A 23,237-nucleotide genomic window follows, 5' to 3' on the forward strand; every position below is an offset into this window, starting at 1 on the left:
CTCCACAGCATCAGGGGACCAATCAGCAACATCAGCACCCTTCTTAGTCAAATCGGTCAATGGCTTAGCAATATCCGAAAAACCAGCAATAAATCGACGATAAAAGTTAGCAAAGCCCAAAAATTTCTGAAGACTCTTAAGAGAAGAGGGCTGCGTCCAATCACAAATAGCTTGAACCTTGACAGGATCCATTTCAATGGAAGAGGGGGAAAAAATATATCCCAAAAAGGAAATCCTCTGTACCCCAAAAACACACTTAGAACCCTTCACACACAAAGAATTAGACCGCAAAACCTGAAAAACCCTCCTGACTTGCTGGACATGAGAGTCCCAGTCATCCGAAAAAATCAGAATATCATCCAGATACACAATCATAAATTTATCCAAATAATCACGAAAAATATCATGCATAAAGGACTGGAAAACTGACGGAGCATTTGAAAGACCAAAAGGCATCACTAAATACTCAAAGTGGCCCTCGGGCGTATTAAATGCGGTTTTCCACTCATCCCCCTGCCTGATTCGCACCAAATTATACGCCCCACGAAGGTCAATCTTAGAGAACCACTTGGCCCCCTTTATGCGAGCAAACAAATCAGTCAGCAACGGCAATGGGTATTGATATTTAACAGTGATTTTATTCAAAAGCCGATAATCAATACATGGTCTCAAAGAGCCGTCTTTTTTTGACACAAAGAAAAAACCGGCTCCTAAGGGAGATGACGATGGATGAATATGTCCCTTTTCCAAGGACTCCTTTATATATTCTCGCATAGCAGCATGTTCAGGCACAGACAGATTAAATAAACGACCCTTTGGGTATTTACTACCCGGGATTAAATCTATGGCACAATCGCACTCTCGGTGCGGAGGTAACGAACCAAGCTTGGATTCTTCAAAGACGTCACGATAGTCAGACAGGAACTCAGGAATTTCAGAGGGAATAGATGATGAAATGGAAACCACAGGTACATCCCCATGAGCCCCCTTACATCCCCAGCTCAACACAGACATAGCTCTCCAGTCGAGGACTGGGTTGTGAGATTGCAGCCAAGGCAATCCTAGCACCAAATCATCATGTAGATTATACAGCACCAGAAAGCGAATAATCTCCTGGTGATCCGGATTAATACGCATAGTTACTTGTGTCCAGTATTGTGGTTTTTTATTAGCCAATGGGGTGGAGTCAATCCCCTTCAGAGGAATAGGAGTCTCCAAAGGCTCTAAATCATACCCACAGCGTTTGGCAAAGGACCAATCCATAAGACTCAAAGCGGCGCCAGAGTCGACATAGGCGTCCGTGGTAATAGATGACAAAGAGCAAATCAGGGTCACAGATAGAATAAACTTAGACGGTAAGGTGCAAATGGAAACAGATTTACCAAGCTTTTTAGTGCGCTTAGAGCATGCTGATATAACATGAGTAGAATCACCACAATAGAAACACAACCCATTTTTCCGTCTAAAATTCTGCCGCTCGCTTCGGGACAGAATTCTATCACACTGCATACTCTCTGGCGACTTCTCAGTGGACACCGCCAGATGGTGCACTGGTTTGCGCTCCCGCAAACGCCTATCGATCTGAATAGCCATTGTCATGGACTCATTCAGACCCGCAGGCACAGGGAACCCCACCATAACATCCTTAATGGCATCAGAGAGACCCTCTCTGAAAGTCGCCGCCAGGGCGCACTCATTCCACTGAGTAAGCACAGACCATTTACGGAATCTTTGGCAGTAAATTTCCGCTTCATCTTGCCCCTGAGATAGGGACATCAAAGTTTTTTCTGCCTGAAGCTCCAAATGAGGTTCGTCATAAAGCAACCCCAAGGCCAGAAAAAACGCATCCACATTGAACAACGCAGGATCCCCTGGTGTCAATGAAAAAGCCCAGTCTTGAGGGTCGCCCCGGAGCAAGGAAATCACAATCCTGACCTGCTGTGCAGGGTCTCCGGCAGAGCGAGATTTCAGGGACAAAAATAATTTGCAATTATTTCGAAAATTCTGAAACCCAGATCTATTCCCCGAGAAAAATTCCGGCAAAGGAATTCTCGGCTCAGATACAGGTGCATGACAAACAAAATCTTGCAAATTTTGTACCTTCGTGGCGAGATTATTCAAACCTGCAGTTATACTCTGAAGATCCATTACAAACAGGTGGACACAGAGCCATTCAAAGATTAGAAGGAGAGAAAAAAAAAAAAAAAAAATATCAGCAGACTACTTATTTCTCTCCTTTCTCAGCCAAGGATTTTAACCCTTTAGTTCGCCGGTCAAACTGTCATGATCTCAATGGCAAGAGAACATAGCATAAGCATATATAGGAACTAGCTCTTGGAAGATGGGAACTGAGCTGACCATGAACTAAACCTAACGCACAACTAGCAGTGGCCGGGTAGCATGCCTACGTTGATTCTAGATGCCCAGCACCAGCCGGAGGACTAAATAATGCTAGCAGAGGAAAATATCAGTCCTAGCTCACCTCTAGAGAAATACCCCGAAAGGAGACAGAGGCCCCCCACATGTATTGGCGGTGAATAAAGATGAAATAACAAACGTAGTATGAAAATAGGTTTAGCAAATTTGAGGTCCACTTACTACATAGCAGAAGACAGAAAGGACACTTTCATGGTCAGCTGAAAACCCTATCAAAACACCATCCAGAAATTACTTTAAAACTCTGGCATTAACTCATAACACCAGAGTGGCAATTCCTGTTCGCAAGAGCTTTCCAGACACAGTAACGAAACTACAGCTGTGAACTGGAACAAAAATGCAAAAACAAACATGGACAAGAGTCCAACTTATCTAGTAGTTGTCTAGGAGCAGGAACAAGCACAGAGAGGCTTCTGATAACATTGTTGACCGGCAAGCAACTAACAGAGCAGCAAGGTTATATAGCGACTCCCACATCTTGATGGGAACAGGTGAACAGAAAAAATGAAGACACCAGTTCAATTCCACCAGTAGCCACCAGGGGAGCCCAGAATCCAAATTCACAACAGTTCTGGCATGTATATGACCAGATTAGTGATACAGATGATGGACTAACCATCTTAGTAACCATTTTGAAACTGTGCAGAAGTCCTTTATCTGTGTCCATTCTGCAAGCATGATTTGCACCATGTCCGTATTGCGTTGGCACAGGCTATGCACAAGGTCATACTGCACCAGGGATTGTCACTGCTGCCACTGTTGCTGCAACATGTGCTGAGTGGAATTCCACTGTGTCAGCCCATCACATATCAATCAGTTAACCAGTAGGCCGAAAGACCTCTGTATCGATGGAAGTCAATGAAACGCTGGGTGAGAATGGTGGAAGTGAGCACACAGCAACAGTGCTTTTTGCAGCAGCGCATCCAGGCAAGGAGAGTGGTGGAGAAATTGCAGTACCACTTGATTGAGGACATAAGCCATGTAAGGAACATGGGTGAGGCTGCCCCTGCATTGGGCCACCACCAGGTTTGCACTGTTATCTCATGTGAACTTTCCTAACTCCATGTTCAGTGGAGACAGCCATTGCTCAAACTCAGCCTGGAAAGCTGTCTACAACTCTTGAGCTATATGAACTGTGATCTCCAAGACATATTAATTTAAACAGTTCCTGATTGCGGTGAGCACTGACTGCACAGTACACAGGGGGATTCTATCTGCACTGTTGGAACACGTGTCTCATTAAGGGAGATGTTGTGCACACAGGTAGAGGCACTAGAAGAGGAAGAGGAGTCAGAAGCAGTGGAAGAAGTGTTAGATACAGAGGTTTGTCCCACAAGACTTGGCAATTTTAAGATTTATGGTGCAGCCCCTTCCCCACCTGCCCCCACAGCCTCCAGAGTCAACCAGTGCCCAGTCAGCGACATGTAACACCCCTAGCCGTGCATTCATTCAAGTGTCACTGGTTAAATGCACCATGTCATGCATTGATATTTTTCAAGGAACTGGTGATGTTGTCTGCGACATGCTGGTGTAGGTGAAGATGAAGTTTAAGCTCTTAGCTTTGCATGTGTGGAAGGAAAAAATATTTTACATGACCACAACTGTGGGACCGAGGGCTGGCTGCTGTGCTGAGAGAGGGTGGATTAGAGTGTACATGACAAACTGCTGGACTGTGAGTGAAGTGCAAGTGGAAATGTTATGTGGATTGAGGAAGATGTGGTGTTCTCAGTCTGATATCGTTCAAAAACAGCAGAAATGTCCACTTCCGTAACAGCGGAAGTTGGGAGCTTTCTGACGGCACCGCAAGCATGATAACTTTATCATGCTCGTGGTGCAATCAGACAGGTAATAGGAGTTCACAGGGAGACACTGAGCACATGCTGATCAGTGTCTCTGCTGGATGACAGGCTGCTGTTGTGAATTAGACTTTTTTGGCTCCCTCTAGTGGTTACTAGTGATATGACTCTGGGATTTCCTTCCCTCTGTCTGCACCCAGCTGGGTCGTTACTTCAGGGGTGTTGCTATATAAACCTCCTGGAACCTTAGTCCAGTGCCTGGCATCGGTGTTATCAGACCCATTCTGTTTGCTCCTGTTTGCTGGTCCTGGTTCGTGCTAAATTAAGCTAAGTCTTGCTTCTTTGTTTTTTGGGTTATTTGTTTGCTATCATTTTTGTCCAGCTTGTACTATATGTGATTCCTGACCTTGCTGGAAGCTCTAGTGGGCTGGTGTTCTCCCCCCGGGCCGTTAGACGGTTCGGGGGTTCTTGAATTTCCAGTGTGGATATTTTTGATAGGATTTTTTGCTGACCATATAAGTTATCTTTCTATATTCTGCTATTAGCTAGTGGGCCTCTCTTTGCTAAATTCCTAGCTCATTCTTATGTTTGTCTTTTCCTCTTACCTCACCGTTATTATTTGTGGGGGGCTTCTATCCAACTTTTTGGGGTATTTCCTCTGGAGGCAAGAAAGGTCTTTCTTTTCCCTTCTAGGGGTAGTTAGCTCTCCGGCTGGCGCGAGACGTCTAGGATCAACGTAGGAACGTTGCCCGGCTGCTGGTATTTGTGGTGCTAGGATTAGTTATATGGTCAGCCCAGTTACCACTGCCCTATAAGCTGGTTTTCTGTATTTACTGACTTAGCATTATTCCTGAGACCCTCTGCCATTGGGGTCATAACAGTATGCCAGGCCAATATTGAATGTTTAAAGCATTGCAGAAGTGGGATAATAAGAAAGGAAATTCTGAGTTTTTTTTTTTTCTCCTTCCTTCTCTTCCTCCCCTTTACCTTTGAGTGGCGTGTGCTTGCTGCAGACATGAATGTGCAGACCTTGATTACAAGTGTTGACCAGCTGGCAGCTCGTGTGCAGGGTATACAAGATTTTGTTACCAGTAGTCCTATGTCTGAACCTAAAATACCTATTCCGGAATTGTTTTCTGGAGATCGATTTAGGTTTAGGAATTTCAAGAATAATTGTAAATTGTTTCTTTCTCTGAGACCCCGTTCATCTGGAGATTCTGCTCAGCAAGTTAAAATTGTTATTTCTTTTTTACGGGGCGACCCTCAGGATTGGGCTTTCTCGCTAGCGCCAGGAGATCCGGCATTGGCGAATATTGATGCGTTTTTTCTGGCGCTCGGATTGCTTTACGAGGAACCCAATCTTGAAATTCAGGCAGAAAAAGCCTTGCTGGCTATTTCTCAGGGTCAGGATGAAGCTGAAGTGTATTGCCAAAAATTTTGGAAATGGTCCGTGCTTACTCAGTGGAATGAGTGTGCTCTGGCCGCAAATTTCAGAAATGGCCTTTCTGAAGCCATTAAGAATGTGATGGTGGGTTTCCCCATTCCTACAAGTCTGAATGATTCTATGGCGCTTGCTATTCAAATTGACCGGCGTTTGCGGGAGCGCAAAACCGCTAATCCTCTGGTGGTGTTGTCTGAACAAACACCCGATTTAATGCAATGTGATAGAATTCAGACTAGAAATGAACGGAAAAATCATAGACGTCAGAATGGGTTGTGTTTTTACTGTGGTGATTCTACACATGTTATATCAGCATGCTCTAAACGCCTAACAAGGGTTGTTAGTCCTGTCGCCATTGGTAATTTGCAACCTAAATTTATTTTGTCTGTGACTTTAATTTGCTCTTTGTCTTCTTACCCTGTTATGGCGTTTGTGGATTCAGGTGCCGCCCTGAGTCTTATGGATCTGTCGTTTGCCAAGCGCTGTGGTTTTGTTCTTGAACCGTTAGTAAATCCTATTCCTCTTAGAGGTATTGATGCTACGCCATTGGCGGAAAATAAACCGCAGTTTTGGACGCAGGTGACCATGTGCATGACTCCTGAACATCGGGAGGTGATTCGTTTTCTTGTTCTGCATAAAATGCATGATTTGGTCGTTTTGGGTCTGCCATGGTTACAGACCCACAATCCAGTCCTGGATTGGAAGGCAATGTCTGTGTCAAGTTGGGGCTGTCAGGGAATTCATGCTGATTCCCCGCCGGTGTCTATTGCTTCCTCTACTCCTTCAGAAGCTCCTGAGTATTTGTCTGATTATCAGGATGTATTCAGTGAGTCCAGATCCAGTGCTCTGCCTCCTCATAGGGACTGTGACTGCGCCATAGATTTGATTCCAGGTAGTAAATTTCCTAAGGGAAGATTATTTAATCTGTCAGTACCTGAGCATGCCGCAATGCGTTCATATATCAAGGAGTCTCTGGAGAAGGGGCATATCCGTCCATCCTCTTCCCCTCTTGGTGCGGGATTCTTTTTTGTGGCTAAGAAGGACGGATCTTTGAGACCTTGTATTGACTATCGGCTACTGAATAAAATCACTGTAAAATTTCAGTATCCTTTGCCTCTCTTGTCGGACTTGTTTGCCCGGATTAAGGGTGCCAAGTGGTTCACCAAGATAGATCTTCGTGGTGCATACAACCTTGTGCGCATTAAGCAAGGTGATGAATGGAAGACTGCATTTAATACACCCGAAGGTCATTTTGAGTACTTGGTGATGCCTTTTGGGCTTTCTAATGCTCCCTCAGTATTTCAGTCCTTTATGCATGATATTTTCCGGAAGTATCTGGATAAATTTATGATTGTTTATCTGGACGATATTCTGGTTTTCTCTGAAGATTGGGACTCACATGTGGAGCAGGTCAGGATGGTGTTTCAGGTTTTGTGTGAGAATGTCTTGTTTGTTAAAGGCTCAAAGTGTCTCTTTGGAGTACAGAAAGTTCCCTTTTTGGGGTTTATTTTTTCCCCTTCTGCTGTGGAGATGGACCCAGTCAAGGTCCGAGCTATTCATGAGTGGACTCAACCCACGTCAGTTAAGAGTCTTCAGAAGTTCTTGGGTTTTGCTAACTTCTACCGTCGTTTTATCGCTAATTTTTCTAGCGTTGTTAAACCTTTGACGGATATGACCAAGAAAGGTTCTGATGTTGCTAACTGGGCTCCTGCAGCCATGGAGGCATTCCAGGAGTTGAAGCGCCGGTTTACTTCGGCGCCTGTTTTGTGCCAGCCTGATGTCTCACTTCCCTTTCAGGTCGAGGTGGATGCTTCTGAGATTGGGGCAGGGGCCGTTTTGTCACAGAGAGGCCCTGGTTGCTCGGTAATGAGACCATGTGCTTTCTTCTCTAGGAAGTTTTCGCCTGCTGAGCGGAATTATGATGTGGGCAATCGGGAATTACTGGCCATGAAGTGGGCATTTGAGGAGTGGCGTCATTGGCTCGAGGGTGCTAAGCACCGTGTGGTGGTCTTGACTGATCACAAAAATTTGATGTATCTCGAGTCTGCTAAACGCTTGAATCCTAGACAGGCCCGCTGGTCATTGTTTTTCTCCCGTTTTGACTTTGTGGTCTCGTATTTACCAGGTTCAAAGAATGTGAAAGCTGATGCTCTTTCAAGGAGCTTTGTGCCTGACTCTCCTGGAGTCACAGAACCTGTTGGTATTCTTAAAGAAGGAGTTATTTTGTCAGCCATTTCTCCTGATTTGCGACGTGTGTTGCTGAGATTTCAAGCTGGTAGACCTGACTCTTGTCCACCTGACAGACTGTTTGTTCCTGATAAGTGGACCAGCAGAGTCATTTCCGAGATTCATTCCTCGGTGTTGGCAGGTCATGCGGGAATTTTTGGCACCAGAGATCTGGTGGCTAGGTCATTTTGGTGGCCTTCCTTGTCACGGGATGTACGGTCATTTGTGCAGTCCTGTGGGACTTGTGCTCGAGCTAAGCCTTGCTGTTCCCGTACCAGCGGGTTGCTCTTGCCCTTGCCTGTCCCGAAGAGGCCTTGGACACATATTTCCATGGATTTCATTTCTGATCTCCCGGTGTCTCGGGGTATGTCTGTCATCTGGGTGGTATGTGATCGCTTTTCAAAAATGGTCCATTTGGTGCCTTTGCCAAAGCTGCCTTCCTCTTCCGATCTGGTTCCTGTGTTCCTTCAGAATGTGGTTCGCTTACACGGCATTCCTGAGAATATTGTGTCTGACAGAGGATCCCAGTTTGTTTCCAGGTTCTGGCGATCCTTTTGTGCTAGGATGGGCATTGATTTATCGTTCTCGTCTGCCTTTCATCCTCAGACTAATGGACAAACTGAGCGAACTAATCAGACTCTGGAAGCTTACTTGAGGTGTTTTGTTTCGGCAGATCAGGATGATTGGGTGACCTTCTTGCCGTTGGCTGAGTTTGCCCTAAATAATCGGGCTAGTTCCGCTACTTTGGTTTCGCCATTTTTCTGCAACTCTGGTTTCCATCCTCGTTTTTCCTCGGGACATGTGGAGCCTTCTGACTGTCCTGGAGTAGATTCTGTGGTGGATAGGTTGCAGCAGATCTGGAATCATGTGGTGGACAACTTAAAATTGTCACAGGAGAAGGCTCAGCGTTTTGCCAACCGCCGCCGCGGTGTGGGTCCCCGACTTCGTGTTGGGGATTTGGTGTGGCTATCTTCTCGATTTGTTCCTATGAATGTCTCCTCTCCTAAATTTAAGCCTTGCTTCATCGGTCCTTACAAGATATTGGAAATCCTTAATCCTGTGTCCTTTCGCTTGGATCTTCCGGTTTCGTTTGCCATTCACAACGTGTTCCATAGGTCTTTGTTACGACGCTACGTTGTGCCTGTGGTTCCTTCTGCTGAGCCTCCTGCTCCGGTGTTGGTTGAGGGCGAGTTGGAGTACGTGGTGGAGAAGATCTTGGATTCTCGTCTCTCCAGGCGGAGGCTTCAGTATTTGGTCAAGTGGAAGGGTTATGGTCAGGAGGATAATTCCTGGTGGTCTTGGTGAGGGTTCGGTGACCCCTCCTTAAGGGGGGGTACTGTTGTGAATTAGACTTTTTTGGCTCCCTCTAGTGGTTACTAGTGATATGACTCTGGGATTTCCTTCCCTCTGTCTGCACCCAGCTGGGTCGTTACTTCAGGGGTGTTGCTATATAAACCTCCTGGAACCTTAGTCCAGTGCCTGGCATCGGTGTTATCAGACACATTCTGTTTGCTCCTGTTTGCTGGTCCTGGTTCGTGCTAAATTAAGCTAAGTCTTGCTTCTTTGTTTTTTGGGTTATTTGTTTGCTATCATTTTTGTCCAGCTTGTACTATATGTGATTCCTGACCTTGCTGGAAGCTCTAGGGGGCTGGTGTTCTCCCCCCGGGCCGTTAGACGGTTCGGGGGTTCTTGAATTTCCAGTGTGGATATTTTTGATAGGATTTTTTGCTGACCATATAAGTTATCTTTCTATATTCTGCTATTAGCTAGTGGGCCTCTCTTTGCTAAATTCCTAGCTCATTCTTATGTTTGTCTTTTCCTCTTACCTCACCGTTATTATTTGTGGGGGGCTTCTATCCAACTTTTTTGGGTATTTCCTCTGGAGGCAAGAAAGGTCTTTCTTTTCCCTTCTAGGGGTAGTTAGCTCTCCGGCTGGCGCGAGACGTCTAGGATCAACGTAGGAACGTTCCCCGGCTGCTGGTATTTGTGGTGCTAGGATTAGTTATATGGTCAGCCCAGTTACCACTGCCCTATAAGCTGGTTTTCTGTATTTACTGACTTAGCATTATTCCTGAGACCCTCTGCCATTGGGGTCATAACAGGCTGCATGGTCGCATCATGCAACTATGCAGCCTGCCATCTAGATGTAGCAGAGCTAGACTCGTGAGACAAATGGATTATCAGATTCTCTGTGGAAAGGTGAGGAATATTGCTGTTTTTTATTTTAAATCTCTTCAAGAAGACAATGGTGTCTGAGGAATGGTCAATGTCGTAAGTATGGTTTAATTAAGATTTATTAAAAGATTCTGTGTCATTTTTTCAATTGAAGCTTTTTATTATGGGTGTCTGTGTTTTCATACAATAAGACTATGGGGTTAGTAATGGGGGCGTCTTATTGATGCCTCTCCATTACTAACCTCGGGGCTTGAAGTCACCTGACATTACAAAGGTGACATCAACCCCCCATCAATCACCCCACTTGCCACCGCTACAGGGCAAGTGGGAAGAGCGAAGCTAAGTGCCAATTTTGGTGCATCTTATTGATGCGCTTTTCTGGGGTGGCTAAGAGCTGAGTTTTTAGTTGAGGGGCCAATATTCATGGCCCCTTCCTAGGCTATTAACATCAGCCTGCAGCGGTCTGCATAGCCCTCCTTTGTTAAAAAAAATTGTGCCATTTTCCAAAAACAGTAGTGTCTCCATTTTTCATTATCTCAGGTTGGGTGATGGATTTTATTTTGCATGCTGAGCTGAGGTTTTTAATGATACAATTTTGGTGTAGATGTGATCTATTTTGATCGACTGTTATTGCATATCAATGCAAAAAAAAATGTAATTTGGCATTTTGACTTATTTTCTCATTATGCCATTTAGCGATCAGGTTAATTCTTTTTTTATATTGATAGATCAGCTATTCTGAACACGGAGATGCCAAATATCCGTACGTTTGATTTTTTTATTGTTTTATTCCGAACAGGGAGAAAAGGGGGTGATGTGAACTTTTCTATTTTTTCTACTTTTTTATATTTTTAAAAACTTTTTTTTTTTTTTACTCTTGGCATGCTTCAATAGTCTCCATGGGAGACAAGAAGCTGACATAATCAGATCGGCTCTGCTACATACAGGCAAAGATCAGATCGCCTGTATATAGCAGTATTGCTCACTTGCTATGAGTGCTGACCACCGCTCATAGCAATCTGGCAGTGACAACTACAGAGGTCAGCTGGAGACCTCTGGTTGTCATGCCAACCCATCGATGACCCGCGATCACATGACTGGGTCACCAATGGGCAGGATTTCCGGCTCGCTTACCGGAAGTGCGAATTAAATACCGCTGTCAGAGATTGACATCAGCATTTAACTAGTTAACAGCTACGGGTGGATCGCAATTCCACCTGCATCTGTTATAGGCACATGTCAGCTGTTCAAAACAGCTGACATGTGCCGGAAAAGATGTGGGCTCAGTGCCGGAATCCACATCAAAGGGAGGGAATCTGACATCAGTGTACTATTACACCCGATGTCGGAAAGGGGTTAATAGCCAGTGAAGGCTAAGTATACCGTTGTAAGCTGATATTAATAGCCTAGGAAGCTCCATGAATATTACCCCCTTCCCACGCTATAAACATTGGCCCCCGGCCATTGGCTTTCCCTCTGCTGGTTAAAAAAATTATGCGGGAGCCCACACCATTTTTTTCTGAAAAATAATATTTTAATTCAATACATGTACAGTAAGCTGCACACACACTACTAATTCTTTATATCACTGACACATATATATGTATATATATATATATATATATATATATATATATATATATATATATATATATATATATATATATATATATATACAGTTAGGTCCATATATATTTGGACAGACACAACATTTTTCTCATTTTGGTTATAGACATTACCACAATGAATTTTAAACAAAACAATTCAGATGCAGTTGAAGTTCAGACTTTCAGCTTTCATTTGAGGGTATCCACATTAAAATTGGATGAAGGGTTTAGGAGTTTCAGCTCCTTAACATGTGCCACCCTGTTTTTAAAGGGACCAAAAGTAATTGGACAGATTCAATAATTTTAAATAAAATGTTCATTTCTAGTACTTGGTTGAAAACCCTTTGTTGGCAATGACTGCCTGAAGTCTTGAACTCATGGACATCACCAGACGCTGTGTTTCCTCCTTTTTGATGCTCTGCCAGGCCTTCACTGCGGTGGCTTTCAGTTGCTGTTTGTTTGTGGGCCTTTCTGTCTGAAGTTTAGTCTTTAACAAATGAAATGCATGCTCAATTGGGTTGAGATCAGGTGACTGACTTGGCCATTCAAGAATATTCCACTTCTTTGCTTTAATAGACTCCTGGGTTGCTTTGGCTTCATATTTTGGGTCATTGTCCATCTGTAGTATGAAACGACGACCAATCAGTTTTGCTGCATTTGGCTGGATCTGAGCACACAGTGTGGCTCTGAATACCTCAGAATTCATTTGGCTGCTTCTGTCCTGTGTCACATCATCAATAAACACTAGTGACCCAGTGCCACTGGCAGCCATGCATACCCAAGCCATCACACTGCCTCCGCCGTGTTTTACAGATGATGTGGTATGCTTTGGATCATGAGCTGTACCAAGCCTTCGCCATACTTTTCTCTTTCCATCATTCTGGTAGAGGTTGATCTTGGTTTCATCTGTCCAAAGAATGTTCTTCCTGAACTGTGCTGGCTTTTTTAGATGTTTTTTTAGCAAAGTCCAGTCTAGCCTTTTTATTCTTGATGCTTATGAGTGGCTGCACCGTGCAGTGAACCCTCTGTATTTACTTTCATGCAGTCTTCTCTTTATGATAGATTTGGATATTGATACGCCGACCTCCGGGAGAGTGTTGGTCACTTGGTTGGCTGTTGTGAAGGGGTTTCTCTTCACCATGGAGATTATTCTGCGATCACCCACCACTGTTGTCTTCCGTGGGCGCCCAGGTCTTTTTGCATTGATGAGATCACCAGTGCTTTCTTTCTCTCTCGGGATGTACCAAACTGTAGATTTTGCCACTCCTAATATTGTAGCAATTTCTCGGATGGGTTTTTTCGGTTTTCGCAGCTTAAGGATGGCTTGTTTCACCTGCATGGAGAGCACTTTTGACCGCATGTTTACTTCATAGGAAAACCTTCCAAATGCAAGCACCACACCTCAAATCAACTCCAGGCCTTTTATCTGCTTAACTCAGAATGACATAATGAAGGGATTGCCCACACCTGTCCATGAAATAGCCTTGGAGTCAATTGTCCAATTACTTTTGGTCCCTTTAAAAAACAGGGTGGCACAGGTTAAGGAGCTGAAACTCCTAAACTCTTCATTCAATTTTAATATGGATACCCTCAAATGAAAGCTAAAAGTCTGAACTTCAACTGCATCTGAATTGTTTTGTTTAAAATTAAATTGTGGTAATGTCTATAACCAAAATGAGAAAAATGTTGTCTCTGTCCAAATATATATGGACCTAACTGTATATATATATATTATGTGCATTTACTGTATGCAATCCATCTACAATGGTTATAGAAAGTATTCAGACCCCTTTAAATTTTTCTCTCTTTATTTCATTGCAGCCATTTGGTAAATTCAAAAAAGTTCATTTTTTTCTCATTAATGTTCACTCTGCACCTCATCTTGACTGAAAAAAAAGAAATGTAATAATTTTTGCAAATTTATTAAAAAAGAAAAACTGAAATATCACATGATCATAAGTATTCAGACCCTTTGCTCAGTATTGAATTAGAGTCACCCTTTTGAGCTAGTACAGCCATGAGTCTTCTTGCGAATAATGCAACAAGTTTTTCACACCTGGATTTGGGGTTCCTCGGCCATTCTTCCTTACATTAGTGGACAGCCATTCTCAGGTCTCTCCAGAGATGCTCAATTGGGTTTAGGTCAGGGCTCTGGCTGGGCCAGTCAAGAATGATCACAGAGTTGTTCTGAAGCCACTCCTTTGTTATTTTAGCTGTGTGCTTAGGGTCATTGTCTTGTTGGAAGGTAAACCTTCAGCCAAGTCTGAGGTCCAGAGCACTCTGGAAGAGGTTTTCATCCAGGGTTTCTCTGTACTGTACTGAAGGTCTATCTTCAGGGCCGGACTGGCCATCGGGCACTTCTGGCAAATGCCAGAAGGGCCGGTGCCAGTGGTGGGCCGCTCGATCCGCTGCCCCCGCCGTCGCATTCAACTATACCGGCGTATAGACGCCGGTACAGTTGAATGCAATGATGGAGGAGAGAGCGTCTACAGACGCTCCTCTCCCATTATTCCCCGCTCTGCCTCTGACACTGCGGGTGCGCGATGACGTCATATCATCGCGCACCTGCTGTGTCCCGGGCAGACTGCACGCTGCTGAGACAGGAGCAGGAAGGCGGAAGCAACGCTGGCAAGAGGAGAGGTGAGGAGAGTTTTTTTTTTTTTCTGGACTGTGGGGCCATTCTCGGAGGAGGGGAGGGGAGGAAGAGAAGAGATGTGGGCTGTATATAGTTCTCTGTGGGCTGTGCTCTGTGCTGTATATTGCTGTTGGCTGTATATAGTTCTCTGTGGGCTGTGCTCTGTGCTGTATACTACTGTGGGCTGTATATAGCTCTCTGTGGGCTGTGCTCTGTGCTGTATACTACCGTGGGCTGTATATAGTTCTCTGTGGGCTGTGCTCTGTGCTGTATACTGCTGTGGGCTATATATAGTACTCTGTGGGCTGTGCTCTGCTGTATACTACTGTGGGCTGTATATAGTTCTCTGTGGGCTGTGCTCCGTGCTGTATACTACTGTGGGCTGTATATAGTTCTCTGTGGGCTGTGCTCTGTGCTTTATGCTACTGTGGGCTGTATATAGTTCTCTGTGGGCTGTTCTCTGTGTTGTATACTACTGTGGGCTGTATATAGCTCTCTGTGGGCTGTGCTCTGTGCTGTATACTACTGTGTGCTGCATATAGTTCTCTGTGGGCTGTGCTCTGTGCTGTATACTACTGTGGGCTGTATATAGCTCTCTGTGGGCTGTGCTCTGTGCTGTATACTGTGGGCTGTATATAGTTCTCTGTGGGCTGTGCTCTGTGCTGTATACTACTGTGGGCTGTATATAGTTCTCTGTGGGCTGTGCTCTGTGCTGTATACTACTGTGGGCTGTATATAGTTCTCTGTGGGCTGTGCTCTGTGCTGTATACTACTGTGGGCTGTATATAGTTCTCTGTGGGCTGTGCTCTGTGCTGTATACTACTGTGGGCTGTATATAGTTCTCTGTGGGCTGTGCTCTGTGCTGTATGCTACTGTGGGCTGTATATAGCTCTCTGTGGGCTGTGCTCTGTGCTGTATACTGTGGGCTGTATATAGTTCTCTGTGGGCTGTGCTCTGTGCTGTATACTACTGTGGGCTGTATATAGTTCTCTGTGGGCTGTGCTCTGTGCTGTATACTACTGTGGGCTGTATATAGTTCTCTGTGGGCTGTGCTCTGTGCTGTATACTACTGTGTGCTGCATATAGTTCTCTGTGGGCTGTGCTCTGTGCTGTATACTACTGTGGGCTGTATATAGTTCTCTGTGGGCTGTGCTCTGTGCTGTATGCTACTGTGGGCTGTATATAGTTCTCTGTGGGCTGTGCTCTGCTGTATATAGTTCTCTGTGGGCTGTGCTCTGTGCTGTATACTACTGTGGGCTGTATATAGTTCTCTGTGGGCTGTGCTCTGTGCTGTATACTACTGTGGGCTGTATATAGTTCTCTGTGGGCTGTGCTCTGTGCTGTATACTACTGTGTGCTGTATATAGTTCTCTGTGGGCTGTGCTGTATATAGTACTCTGTGGGCTGTGCTGTGTATAGTACTCTGTGGGCTGTGCTGTATATAGTACTCTGTGGGCTGTGCTGTATATAGTACTCTCTGGGCTGTGCTGTATATAGTACTCTGGGCTGTGCTGTATATAGTACTCTGGGCTGTGCTTTATATAGTACTCTGGGCTGTGCTGTATATAGTACTCTCTGGGCTGTGCTGTATATAGTACTCTGGGCTGTGCTGTATATAGTTCTCTGTGGGCTGTGCTGTATATAGTTCTCTGTGGGCTGTGCTGTATATAGTTCTCTGGGCTGTGCTGTATATATTACTTTGTGGGCTGTGCTGTATATATTACTTTGTGGGCTGTGCTGTATATATTACTCTGTGGGCTGTGCTGTATACTACTGTGTGGACTGTGCTGTATACTTCTACGTGGGCTGTGCTGTATACTACTGTGTGGTCTGTGCTGTATACTACTGTGTGGTCTGTGCTGAATACTGCTGTGTGGGCTGTGTTATCTACTACGCGAGCTGTGCTATAGTATGCAGGCTGTGCTGTATACTATGCGGTTTGTGCTATATAATATGCGGGCTTTGCTATATACTATGGGGAGTATATTATATTCTATGGGGAGGCTGCATTATATACTATGGGGGGCTGCATTATATTCTATGAGGGGCTACATTATATATTATGGGGAGGTGGGCTGTATTATATTCTATGGGGGTTACATACTCTGGGGTGGCTGCATTATACTCTGTGGGGTGGCTGCATTATACTCTGGGGTGGCTGCATTATACTCTGGGGTTGGTGTATTATACTCTGGGGTGGCTGCATTATACTCTGGGGTGGCTGCATTATACTATATGTGGGCTGCATTATACTGTATCGAGGACTATGGGGAATACGTTATACTATATGAAGAACTATGGGGTGCATTATACTATGGGAAGTGAATTGTACTACATGGATGACTGTGGCGGTGCATTATACTATATGGAGCACTATGAGGATTGTATTATGCTATATGGAGGACTATGAGGAGTGTATTATACTATGTGGAGGACTGAGCAGTGTATTTTAATATATGGAGGACTATAGGGAGTTTATTATACTATATGGAGGACTATGGGGTGTATTTTACTAAACAAGTAAAATGCTGCATATTCGGATTGTTTTTGCTGGAACAAAAAGCCTTGTTGTCAGCAGCACATTGCCAGTGTAAACTGTAGATGTGCTGCTGAAAACATGATACTGTATGGTGATCTGTTAGTGATCTATTAGTGATCGTTCTGTCTCATCATTATTCCTCAGCTGGTGGAAAGAGGCCGGGAAACAAGCATTGAACAACTTCAGTATTGTCGATCAAACTCGTTTAGCGGCCTGAACTCAGCGCACGTAAATACAACAGAAAGGCTTCTGTGTGATGTGCAATATGTTAGCATTTGGGGACCCATTTTAAACTTTGCCTAGGGCCCCACTTTGCCTAAAACCGGCCTTGCCTACAAGTGTACAAAGATATTATACAGTCACCATGTGACAAGTGGGCCTGTGTAACTTCAAATGCCAGGGCTGAATTTTAGTCCCAGTCCGGCCCTGTCTATCTTCATCTCATCAGACCGGAGAATCTTATTTCTCATAGTCTGGGAGTCCTTCATGTGTTTTTTAGCAAACTCTATGCTGGCTTTCATATGTCTTGCACTGAGGAGAGGCTTCCGTTGGGCCACTCTGCCATAAAGGCCTGACTGTTGGAGGGCTTCAGTGATAGTTGACTTTGTGGAACTTTCTCCCATCTCTCTACTGCATCTCTGGAGCTCAGTCACAGTGATCTTGGGGTTCTTCTTTACCTCTCTCACCAAGGCTCTTCTCCCATGATTGCTCAGTTTGGCTGGACGGCCAGGTCTAGAAAGACTTCTAGTGGTCCCAAACTTCTTCCATTTAAGGATTATGGAGGCCACTGTGCTCTTACGAACCTTGAGTACTGCAGAAATTCTGTTGTAACCTTGGCCAGATCTGTGCATTGCCACAATTCTGTCTCTGAGCTCCTTGGCCAGTTCCTTTGCCCTCATGATTCTCATTTGGTCTGACATGCACTGTGAGCTGTGAGGTCTTATATAGACAGGTGTGCGCCTGTCATGTCGGACGCTATTCACACTAGGGCGTCCAACAGACAGCGGTAATTCCACATTCGTCCACTATACGTTCTGTGGAGCCGGCTAGACTTTATCCAGGTTGTCCGGGGTTAATCTAGCTGGTAATCGGGTTGGAGGCTGGGTCACGCCCGTGGCCTTTAAATAGTCATTCTGGACTTTGGGCGTCGCCGATTATAGCTTGTGTCTTGTGCCTGGTGATCTCGGTCTGGAGTGGTGGTCTAGGAGAAGAAATATCGTATCTGGTGGTGTATTATCCTTTGTCATATTTCTCCTTCCTATATTTGTATTTGTTTTGCCCTGTGCACATTATAGTGTATTCCTGTGTGTCTGCGGCGTGGTGCGTTTTTAGTTTTCCCTGTCTGTGCTTTCTGTAGGGGTTGGTGTGTGGTCTAATCACTGGGTGGCGGGTGGAGGTTTCAGCATAGGACTGAAACAGGAGTCAGGGTCAGGCCTGGTGGCCCAGACAAGCACACCATCAGTGTAAATTCTGGGAGAGGGACAGACAGGGTTTTCCCTAGTCTGAGGGATATCGCAGGGGCCCGGGTAATCAGCTGTAGTCTACCCAGTACCTGCATGACAGCGCCTTTCCAAATCAAGTCCTATCAGTTTAATTAAACACAGCTGGACTCAAATGAAGGAGTAGAACCATCTCAAGGAGGATCACAAGGAAATGGACAGCATGTGACTTAAATATGAGTGTCTGAGCAAAGGGTCTGAATACTTCTGATCATGTGATATTTCAGTTTTTCTTTTTTATTAAATTTGCAAAACATTCTACATTACTGTTTTTTGTCAGACAAGATGGGGTGCAGAGTGTACATTAATGAGAAAAAAATGAACTTTTTTGAATTTGCCAAATGACTGCAATGAAAAAAAAAGAGTGAAAAATTTAAAGGGGTCTGAATACTTTCCGTAGCCACTGTATTTTATGCTATTGGCTCCAGCTGTGATTTTAGAGTATGTGGCTGCTGAATTACTGGCTTTTCTACTATCTATCTATCTATCTATCTATCTATCTATCTATCTATTATCTATCTATCTAAAGGGGAGGTAATTATGAAGGAAAAAAAATTTCTTAGAATTTTTCCCTTTAAAAAAAATTTTTGGTTTGGTTTGGTAGGTTTTATAAATCTGTAAAACCGGCACAATAGTCTGACAACATTAATCCCAGATACCACATGTGAGTCAGAAAGACATGCAGGCGTCTTCTCCATGCTGTTCTCATTTAGTTTTAGCTCTTTCCCATCCATTTCAGCTTTTTTCTCCGGCCTCAAGACCTGTTTGTTGGATCCAGCATAAAAATATTCGGCTTTCCAATTGACTTGCATTGGATCGGTTATTCGGTACAAATACACTAATTTTAGAAATAATTTGTGCTAATTTTCCCGAATCTGAATATTTCACTATTTGATCATCACTAGTTATGATTCATAAAGGGAAAATTGTCATTTTGCCTCTACATAGAGCTTAGAAGGAATCCGCTAGTCTGTTTTTAATCACGTGATGTCATAGACCAAGAGACAAATTATCAGGGTAGGAAGGCAAAACGAGTGATTGTAAGTACACAGTGCTGTATAATGTGATGATTACAAAATGTCAGGATAAAAAATTTGATGAGCGGAATACTTTTTTAAATAAACATATAATTAGTAAATTAAACCTTTACTAATATGGCAATAATAAATACTTCTACTTTCATTTTTTAAAATTTGAAAAGTGGTTGATTTAGAATTTTTATTTTTGTATATTTTTTAAAAAACTATTTTTTATAAAAATTTATTTTTTTCCTCTAGGGATCTTGCACCTGCAAATGTTTGGCAGATTGTAATATATCCTACAATATGATTTTATGAGGATCTGCTTTGTACTCGGGCTGTTGACACAGGCCTTCATCTATGGATTGTCAAAAATTGTACCAGCCTTTCTCCGGCACTGTTGGAGCAAAGGTTTATCTCGTTTTTGGTCACAGAATGAAAACACGTTGACCTAACTCAATATCTAACAATTACACAGAACAAATAACGTCTTACCTACAACCACAACCTCTGTGCCGTGTATGGAGGACACTGCATTCATTGTACTCGTCTCCCTTAGTTTTGTCTTTACTTTGCAGCAGTATTGCTTGTTGTTGTCTTCTGCTGTCACTCCTGTTATTCTTAATGAAAGATCCTGAGGAAAATTCAGCACAGACCATCGGCCTCCAATCTCTGACGTATTCGTCTCGGTCCATGTCACAGATTTATTATTATTCTCAACACACAGATCGCTGGATCCCTCAGTCCACGTGACTTCTTCTATAATGGAGGAACTTTTATAGCGAAATAAACACGGTATAGTGATATTTTCTCCAATAAAGGCAGGAACCACATCCGTCTGCTCCACTGAAAACTCATCTATACGAACAGGAAAGAAAAGTCATATATAATAAAAAAGATAGCTCCTCCTATGTTTTTCTGCTCACTGAATGGTGATACATATAGACGGAGCTATGAGTCTCCTCCCCCTGCAGGGTGATGCAGATAGAAGGAGCTATGAGACTCCTCCCGCTGCAGGGTGATACAGGTAGGAGGAGCTATGAATCTCCTCCCCCTGTTGGGTGATAGAGATAGGAGGAGCTATAAGTCTCCTCCCTCTGCAGGGTGATACACATATAAGGAACAATGAGTCTCCTCTCCCTGCAGGGGGATACAGATAGGAGGAGCTATGAGTCTCCTCCCTCTGAAGGGTGATGATGATTATTTAAAATGCAGTTTTCTGTCATTATTTTACCTGTAAACTGTATGAATGTTCCATGACGATTCTGCCATTGTTCTATGATTTTGGACCCTTCATATAAATGAATTCTACAGCAGAACATTGGACGATCCGACTTCCGGAGATTCCTGATTGTAATGGTCGCTGTTCGCTCTTCTTTGGGATTTCCCACCAGTGAGATTCTTTCTGTGTAGTTCGGATGTGTCCGTTTTTCTGTGTGATTGTATATGAAATCACGAGCTCCACACCGGTCGTTTCCACCTCGTCTCCAGTACACCTGTACACTTCTGTCCTTCTGCTGTGGATACGTGAAGGTACATGGAATAGTCACTGACTCCCCCACTGCTACAATGATGGTGCCTCGCTGCGCTGTGCAATATGGTCCTTTTTTCTTATCACTGCTTCCTTCTGTATAAGAAAAAAGAAATCATAATTATCCTAACATGTACTGACTTTTTAAAGTGTATTTTTCACATACTTGACAAGGATTTTTTGTGAACCAACACAATTCCTTTGAATTTAGTTCTAAAGTCCAGTTTTCAGGACTAATGATAATAATGACTATACACTGGGGACTTTACTTCCATTGATTTAGATCTCACACTTGTTTTTTGCTATCTTTTGTAATGATGAACGATGAGCACTAAAATGCTCGGGTGCTCGTTGCTCCGGTCGAGCAGATTGTTATACTCGGGTACTCGACCAGAACAACGAGCCCAATGTAAGTCTATGGGAGACCCGAGTATTTTTACCGCGATCCCCCCGGGGGTCCTTTTAAGGTCTAAAAACATCTGAAAATGATGGAGCACTGCTCAAATGACACGGGGACATCATGGGGATCGCCCCTGAAAGCATTCCTGACTCCTAGGTCACAGCTGTAATCAATGCTGTCAGAGGTTCACGCCATTTTTACGGGTGCACCAAAAAACATACAAGAACGTAACCAAAATGGGTTTTGCTGGGAAATATGTCAAGGTCCATCCTTTGCAGGTTAATGACTTGCCTGTAAGGTCAAATATTTAACCCCAGACCAAAAATTTCCTCCCCCACTTAGGCTTAGTTCACACGCAGCGTTTTTGAAGCGTTTTTCAACTTTAACATTGCTTTCAACCACTACAAATGTGTTCACTGGGAAATGTCATTGTAACATTTGACACCCCTACCTGGCCATGTGGTGTGTGACACATAAGCAGACCCAACTTGTTTCATTTATGAAGGAGGGACTCTTAAAGTCACAGAGCCTATTATTACTGGTGCATCAGGAGGCATTAATCTTCTTAAAGGCCCATTATGAAGCAGTGGGTCTGCTATGCTGTTATTGCCTATGATGTGAGTGGCTGGGCTGCCAAGAATTACGACGCACCCCACTACCCCTTTCATGGGAGGTACAGGGGGGACTCCTGAAAAAATGTTGCATTGAATGCAAGGCCTGCCCTGCTATCAAGTCATAAGCACCCCAAGAATCCTTTGAACCCAGGTACTGGATGGCCACAGGAAACCCCACTTCACAGTCTTCAGTTGTACTGCCATACAGGTTCCTTATGCATTCAATGCAAGGGCCGCCTTGACCCAAATTTGCACGCACCCCAATCCCCCCTTGGAAGAAACATGGAGGAGGATCTCCTAAGCAAAACTGCCCTATCACCAAGGAGCGGGTCTCCCAGACTCGTAATGCCCATACACTAAGTGTATGGGCTGACCAACATCTCCCCATGTGGGTAAAAAAAAATTGTAACAAATTCTTGACAAAATAGTGTTTACTGTTTTGAGCTAGGGTAACACACAGCAAAAAAAAAGGAGAATGGAAGCCTCAAAAGCACACTTTGTAGCCCACAGATAGATGAGGCGTGTCACGGAACTACCACACTGTAAACATTTTTTTGTTTTAACAAAGATAGTGTATAGACCTAGGGTATTAGACAGACCAAAAATTGGAATGTGTGCATGAAAAAAGCTATTTTTAGACGACACATAAACTGGCCGTCAGAAGGAGAAAACAGATTTTTTCAATATGTGTCTCAAAGAGTATATACCATGCCTAGATCCATGGCACTTCCAAACATTACATAAATCAATAAAATAGACATAAAATCACACGAAACTTTTTATTCATGCAATATTAAAAGATAAAAAGTAAAACCATTTAGTATGGGGACAGCAATATGCAAAAAAAACAGCCAAAAAAGGTACACAAATTACAGGTGAATCATCACCTTTAAGAATGGAGCTGCTATTAGAATTAAAGTGAAGATTATTATTATTATTATTATACATTTTTATAGCGCCATTTATTCCATGGCGCTTTACATGTGAAATACGGGGCAAATGTAGACAAATACATTAAACATGAGCAAAAAGCAAGGCACATGGGTACATAAGGAGGGAGGAACCTGCCCGCGAGGGCTCACAGTCTGCAGGGGATGGGTGACGATGATACACTAGGAGAGGGTAGAGCTGGTTGTGCTACTGCACAAACTGATGATTTTTGTAATTAACTTATGGATAATAAGAAAAGGATTCCATGCACATTTCATATGCCTTTATGCTGCAGCGCAGTCACCGCCCGCAGAGGGGGTTTTCTTCCAATAAATAAAATATTCATTATGTAAACTAGGGGGCGGACCTGAGGGATCAGTGTCCTGTCA

The 23,237-nt window shown here is 43.8% G+C and overlaps 1 protein-coding gene across 1 annotated transcript in view; it reads right to left on the reverse strand.

The window, feature by feature from the left end:
• LOC143774257 (uncharacterized) overlaps positions 1-23,237 on the reverse strand; it is a 112,742-nt gene that overhangs the window by 52,621 nt on the left and 36,884 nt on the right. The window contains exons 2-3 of the mRNA XM_077261659.1: positions 20,608-21,000; positions 19,869-20,231 (exon numbers count right to left, since the gene is read on the reverse strand). Coding sequence (XP_077117774.1) covers positions 19,869-20,231; positions 20,608-21,000 — 756 coding nt within the window. The remainder of the gene's footprint in view (positions 1-19,868; positions 20,232-20,607; positions 21,001-23,237) is intronic.

Source organism: Ranitomeya variabilis, chromosome 5 (assembly GCF_051348905.1).
Source record: "Ranitomeya variabilis isolate aRanVar5 chromosome 5, aRanVar5.hap1, whole genome shotgun sequence".
Classification (NCBI taxonomy): Eukaryota; Metazoa; Chordata; class Amphibia; order Anura; family Dendrobatidae; genus Ranitomeya; species Ranitomeya variabilis.